This window comes from Amaranthus tricolor, chromosome 10 (assembly GCF_026212465.1).
Source record: "Amaranthus tricolor cultivar Red isolate AtriRed21 chromosome 10, ASM2621246v1, whole genome shotgun sequence".
NCBI lineage: Eukaryota > Viridiplantae > Streptophyta > Magnoliopsida > Caryophyllales > Amaranthaceae > Amaranthus > Amaranthus tricolor.
In genome coordinates, this window is record NC_080056.1 from 11,918,241 (window position 1) to 11,925,027 (window position 6,787).

At 30.8% G+C, this 6,787-nt stretch overlaps 2 protein-coding genes across 3 annotated transcripts; one reads left to right on the forward strand and one right to left on the reverse strand.

Annotated features, from left to right (window-relative positions):
- Positions 1-366: 366 nt before the first annotated feature.
- On the forward strand, positions 367-1,408 carry LOC130825064 (DNA-directed RNA polymerase II subunit RPB1-like). The gene has a single exon (XM_057690094.1). The coding sequence runs from the start codon at positions 632-634 to the stop codon at positions 1,208-1,210; it is 579 nt and encodes a 192-aa protein (XP_057546077.1). The 5' UTR covers positions 367-631; the 3' UTR covers positions 1,211-1,408.
- Positions 1,409-2,032: 624 nt separating this feature from the next.
- LOC130825065 (GDSL esterase/lipase At4g10955-like) lies at positions 2,033-6,479 on the reverse strand. Of its 2 annotated transcripts, XM_057690096.1 has the most exons (3): positions 6,346-6,479; positions 5,935-6,029; positions 2,033-4,990 (listed from the first exon to the last, which is right to left on the reverse strand). In XM_057690096.1, exons 1-3 carry the CDS (start codon positions 6,370-6,372, stop codon positions 3,991-3,993), a joined length of 1,122 nt encoding a protein of 373 aa, XP_057546079.1. In that variant the 5' UTR covers positions 6,373-6,479; the 3' UTR covers positions 2,033-3,990. The 2 variants fall into 2 exon arrangements, with proteins under 2 accessions (XP_057546079.1, XP_057546078.1); XM_057690095.1 differs by lacking the exon at positions 6,346-6,479 and having other exon boundaries at positions 2,034-4,990; positions 5,935-6,317.
- Between the last annotated feature and the right edge of the window lie 308 nt (positions 6,480-6,787).

A 6,787-nucleotide genomic window follows, 5' to 3' on the forward strand; every position in this document is an offset into this window, starting at 1 on the left:
TGATATTGTATACTTCAAGTACAAACAATTTACCCTTTTATTCACAATGAAAAATAGAAATATAAATATTATTATATAAAAGTACATTCAATTTTTCTCTTTTATTATGATTTACTTGTCATAATCACTTGTGTGCACAATGCAAAATATAATACAATGTACGTAAAAGGAAATATTACTATACTGTAAATTTTATTTTTAAAATTTTTAAAGTTTTTAGTTAATACAAATATATCAGAAAATTAATAAAATATCGTGCGGATCACTGTTTATTAAAGTTTACAAATTACAATGATTATCTTATCATGCCCTAAAAACTGTAAATGTCAAGTATCTTATCACACCCTAACAAATTATCTTATCACTATTTATACTAATTAAGTTTAACAAATTAGAAATTGCCAAAATAATTCATACTAAATTTAGGCGATTCAGTGTACAACTTCACCCCCAAGTAATTTATAACCGCTCTATATACTATATATAGGAGCATAGGTCGCTGTTGACATATTTTTGAATTTAATTTTTCACCAACAAATAAGAATTTTCTTACAAATCCATCATAAGCACCAACAAATTATATTAATTCTTGATCTCTTTCACATCTGCATCTACCATTTCCATTATAATAATGGCGGATTACACACCACCAGGCTCTCCTGAGTACTCGCCCCAAGCACCCACATACGTAACTGGCTACTATCATGGATCACCGGAATATACCCCAGCATCACCGGAATACTCACCCGTATCACCCGATTATATCCCAGCATCCCCAGAATATTCCGTTGCATCCCCTGATTATACTCCCGAGTCGTCACCCGATTACTCGCCTGCGTCACTTGAATACACACCAGCATCCCCTGATTATTCCTCGACTGCATCATCAAAGTATAACCCAGCATCACCGGAATACTCGCCTGCGTCTCCTGATTATACACCTGCATCCCCCGAATACTCGCCCGCATCACCGGAGTATACTCCAGACTCACCAGATTATAGCCCACCATCCCCCGAATACTCCCCTGTGTCACCTGATTATACACCAGCATCCCCCGATTACTCGCCCGCATCATCTGATCAGCATACCCCAACATCTCACCTATATTCGCCCGGGTCACCTGAATTTGAATGTACCCCTGAGTGGCTGGAATACTCACCAGAATCACCTTTGTTTTGGAGTTGTTTCTCGTCTACTGCTTCGTCCTAGACAGGTTTTTTGTTTGATTCCATTTTAGTTCGATGCTCTTATTATAAACCAAGAATGAAAAATGTTATTTTATTTTATTTTATTTTATTTCATAGGAGTATTCTTTATTATTTGTATTATTTAGCATATGATTCTGTAATATCATCAAGTAAAGTTTTTGTTTGTCCTTTTTTGAGACTACGATGGTTTTTCGTAGAAAAAAAAAATTTGTATGGATTTTATATGCTTCAACTAAGTGTTTACTCTACCTCGATGAATAAGTTTATCATGATTATTGTTTAAGTTTGAATTTTTAAAATTCTAATTTTTAATTTAAAATTTTGAACTATCTAGACCCAAAAATTATAGTTACTATTTCAATAATAACAAATAATAATACTTCTATATAACAAACCAAATAAATCTCAAATACTAATTCGAACATTGAACATGAAATTCAAACAATAATATTAATTTTAAATACTCAATTCGAATCTAAAATATATAAAACAATTATAATATTTTCAAAAAAAAGAAATTGTAATCATATAAATTGATCTTTAGGAAACCAATTAATCTTAGATCCACTTTCATAGGAAATGAATTAACAAACTTGATTCTTTTATTTTAAAGCTTAACATATTATGTAATCAATTATTAAATAATATTTAATTAATTAAATAATTAAGAGCAATATACTCTAAATATCATTTAAACATATATTTGTCGATTATTCTACTTGGATAATTAATCAATTAATTTAACAATATACTCTAAATATCATTTAAATATCATTTAAGAGAATTATTAGTGTGAGAATGATCTTAAATACACATGACATAAAATATTCTCAATTTTTTCTCTCTTCTTTTCCTTTTCTTTTAATTTGTTTTTTTAAAAAAAAATTAAAAAAAATAAAATAAAAATAAAATAATAATAATAAATAAGAGCATAATGTCCCTTTTTTACTACAGTTGTAGCAAACAAGTTCTCGTCGTGTCCGGTTCTTATCTTTATTATGATTTTCTTGTCGATCTCAAGCCCCCCTTGATGGAAGCCTCCTTTTCCTCGTCTTTTCCAAAATCATCCTGACTTTTGATTTGACTTTCCAGGTAATGGATTATTCGATTGACCAATTTTCTCATTACTCTTATTTGGATTTTTGTTTCCAAATAGAGCATTCTCTTCATCTTTGACAGAAACTCTGGACATTTGATTATATAGAGCTTCCTGATTAGCTAACACATTTTCAAACTCGATTAGAGTTGTTATGTAACCCAACCTCGGATGGCCGTGACAAGACCATTAAGCATCGACTTCAAGCTGCGCACAATGATCCTTCGCATCCTAGTCTCCATGATCGAATTCTCCGGATCCAACTTTGTGATTTGCATATACAAAGTTTTGACTTTAGTGAAATATTGGTTCACCATCAATTTATTTTGTTGAATCAATATTAGCTTGTTCTCTAGCATCTGGAGTTGAGTATCATTCTTCTTTGAAAACAACCTTGACAATGTGTCCCACGCCTCCTTGGGTGTCTTCGCATCCTTGATACGGTGCAACAACTCGTCTTCAACAGTTGCTGTCAACACGTACATCGCCTTTTCGGCTTTAATCTTCCACTTCTGTGACTCTTCTACATCAGTTGGTACCGTGGTATCACCACCACTGACTATACCCTAAAGGTCTTGACCCAACAAATAAAATTGCATACGTATGCTCCATGTAGTGTAATTATTATTTTTGAGTTTCTCAATATCACCATATGTACTCACAATATCTGTCATTTGTAACTTAGTTACGTCTTTCACGTAATAAGTAAGTTTGGTCTCTCACCAAGAACTTCACAATCCCAGATTGCACACAGATGAAATTTCCATGTGATCACTTGATCATTCGGTAGCCAAAATTATTTTGACTAATTTAGCAGTCTATTGCTGATAATTTACCAAAGTGAGTCTCACAGTAGACCATTTTGCTCTGATACTAATTGTAGAGAAGTTTGGGGTATTTTTATGTGGAAAAATAGCAAAATAATAATGTGGACAATAAAATTTAGAGTGGTATTGAACAACTAATGCTTAAAGTAATAATAATATCACTAGAAACATATAAGATTACAATATAAATACTACTACTACATTGTAGTAGCTCACTCTTATTTTTACAATAACTCACTCTAAATATTGTTTTCACTTTTGCTTTGCCACTCAAGAATGTTGTCGTGGTATGAGAAAAATGCAAGTGATGAGCTGCCTATTTATACTACTGAAAATGCCACAAAATTTAACAAAGGTTGGTAAGTAATTAAAGCTTTTAAATTTAGCTTAATAAGAAGGGGTTGATAGGAGTAGAATTTTACCGCCTTTTGTTATAAATTATTAACTAATTTATGCATTGATAAAAAAGAAGTGGTTGATGACTTTATTTAACACATTCTGATTTACATTTCAAAACCACAGGTGATTAAAACCATTATTATTTTCAAACCGTTTAATTTACATTTCAAAACCATTTTTAATTTTTCTTAAGTATTCATCATCATCATCAATAACTCAATATCTCACTCGAAGATAGAATCCGGGTGAGGGAAGGTGACGGAGAATCCATACCCGTACTTCCATGAGACGAAGTACTAGAGGAAAGTGGTCAATTTTATCCCTAAAAAGTGAGAGCCCTACATAGAAAGGAATGTGATTAACGTTATTGCCTCAAGATTAAAACTACCTGCAGAAAAACAACATCGACCCGATCATAATTTTTGGGATACTATAAAAGGATAACGATTAATGACAAAATCAAACATAATTATTTACAATTACATTCTCCCACAAATAAAGTTTAGAGTCCCAATGAGGATGTGGTTTCCACCATTGATCAACACAATGAGCTTCTTTAATAGTTTGCCCTAAACTTACCATGTTCTTCACAAGTAATGCTGATGGAATTAGATGTGGTGCTTCATTATCCCTCCCAAATGCTCCTGCTAACATACTCATCAATGAATTCTTCATTGCAATATTCTCTGTTTTATCTTTCCCCATTTCCTTCATCCTTCCTCGATGCTCAAAATACCCGATATACTCACAACTAAACGGGTCATTAGGGTTTACAAACAAGTTAGGAATCCATGAACATAGTGAATAAAACGGGTCAAGTTCTCGGGTAAGAGTATTATTCTTTTTAACAACTTTGTATACCCCTGCAGTTACCATACTTTTAGCAACCCGGATCTTGGATTTCAAATACGGGTTATTTATCCTCTCAATCGGGGCACATGTGTATGGAGGGTTAAAAAGATAAGTTGGAATATGAGATCCTTTTTTAGTTATGTCTTTTCCTACTTGAAGTGCAATAGCTGCTCCTAGGGAATGCCCTGTTAATACAACATCTTTAGGGCTTGTTTGGTTTAGTATAGTTTGAACTTCTTGATATGATATATGGTATCTAGGGTCACGGGTCAACCCGTTTAAGGGTATTTGGACATCCAAGTAGAGGTCTCGTTTTCGGGTGTCAGGTTCTAAGATAGTACCACGGAAGGCAATAACATACCTTGGAGGAAGACCTAGATGATCATAGTTAGGAGTATGGGTATGGAATTTGTGCTCAAAAATGGATCCAAAAATGGAAGAATCAAATGGATCTATAAGTGTTTTGATGGGTTGGAAATGGAAGAAATTCCACCAAGATGGAGCAAGTGCTTTGTCTTCTGTTCGTTTTTGTTGTCGATCTCTCCCAATTATGTACACTCCTTGAATTAAACTAGCCAGAACCGATCTTGTATGATCTTGTTTTCTCCTAAGGAAAATTTTGAAACAATATAATTGGGACTAAAATTGAGGCATGACATCTTATTACAATTGATTTAATTTGTGCTTTCTAGCTCTATTTCTTTGGCCGCTCAGAAGTAGTTGATACTGTCACTATAACAATTATTGTACATTAATTAATCTTTTCTTTGTGTTTAATGTAAAATATAGCCAAATAAAATCTTGTTTGATTCATTTTAATGCATATTTTTTTTAACATATTAACTTTTTAAAATTTTTTTATCATGTAGAATTAAAGATATTAAGAATTTAGATTGTGTATTGAATGACACAAAAAATAAAAATGTAACAACTATTAAAAACTAAAGAAATTATAATATATATGTCTGTTTAATATTAGTTCACCTTAAATTAAATATATTTATATAAAATAAGTTAATTCAGTTAATTTTAATTCAGCAAATTCTAAGTTTGGTTCACTTAAAATAAATTTAGTTTGCAACAAATACAAGTTCAATTCACTAAATTTAGTAAAATAAAAAAATCTTACAAAAAATGTTTAATAAAAAAAAAATATTTATCTTTAATAAATGTTTGATTCACTTAATCTAAATTATCGTCAGTTAAAATAAGCTTAACTCAATAAAAGAAATTAAGTGCAATTTATTAGTTATTTATAATCAAATTATCAAACATACTTTAAAAAGCTAGTAAACTGATTTAAGACTTAGTAAGAAACGAGAATTGGGTTTTGTATGAATTGGAAAATAAATATAGTAAATTTTAAGGGTAAAATTGTAATAAGTTTAATTTTCACCTGACTCTTTTTTTTTGAACTTACTCTATAATTAATCAACAAAAGACTCAATAACAAATATTAAGTATCAAAAATATAAGCGCAAAAATTTATGACAATTGGTGAATTTAAACGGGTTGGAAATTAAATGAGACTAATAGGAGAAGTGAACTTACCAATCAACAGAAGTGAGATGGGTTGGACCAGAAATGTAAAAATCCCACTTATAAAGCTTTGTTTTACTTTCTTCCTGCTCCTTTTCCTTCTTCATCTGGCATGATGTAATAATCCTTTCTAGTGAAACAAGTTCTACTAATGAAGTCCAAAAATGCTTTACATTTGCTTTAAAAACACACACTAATTTGTAATAAAATACACAAGTAAAAAAACTTATTGAGCACACAGACTTCATAACGCATGTTTTTATTATCAAATTAACACAACTCAAACTTATGAATTTGTATTAATAGAAAAAACATCTAGAAAAATAAGAGAAAATATAATCCCATGAAAAATAATTATTTCTATAAATAATAAATAATTTTTATTTGTTAAACAAAAAGGAACAATAATAATAATAATAATACCTTATAAGTGCGAGGAGTTAAGTACATGCAAATCCATTATGGGTAGTAACATTAATATACAGATCATTCGATTCCCATTCGGCAACTATTGGTGACACAAAGGATCGTCAATGGATTCTCAAAAGGCATCCCAACTTCCATGCCCAAGATGCCCTTAGAATGTGATTCCTAGATTTGATTTATTTGATGCGTTCCTTTCATATAGGGACAATGGACATGAGAACGTGTCTAATAAAAAAAAATTAGTTTATCGGGTGAATAAATTACTCACTACTAATAAACTAATAAAATATAAAAGTATTTATTATTGGTGAGTTAACTTTTACTATTTCTTGTAATTTATTAGTAATAGTTAGTTTACTTAATGAGTAGATATAGCTAAGCTCGTTCAACATCTACAACCAAAATCCTATACTTTTAGTGTTTTAATCTAGTAATAATA

What these genes read in the sequence shown, in the direction of transcription:
- LOC130825064 (XM_057690094.1), top strand. Translation starts at nt 632, where the DNA reads ATGGCGGATTACACACCACCAGGCTCTCCTGAGTACTCGCCCCAAGCA.
- LOC130825065 (XM_057690095.1), bottom strand. Translation starts at nt 6,170, where the DNA reads ATGAAGTCTGTGTGCTCAATAAGTTTTTTTACTTGTGTATTTTATTAC. An exon ending in CATCTCACTTCTGTTGATTG is followed by an intron (nt 4,991 to 5,934) that starts GTAAGTTCACTT and finishes AATTTTCCTTAG; the next exon opens with GAGAAAACAAGATCATACAA.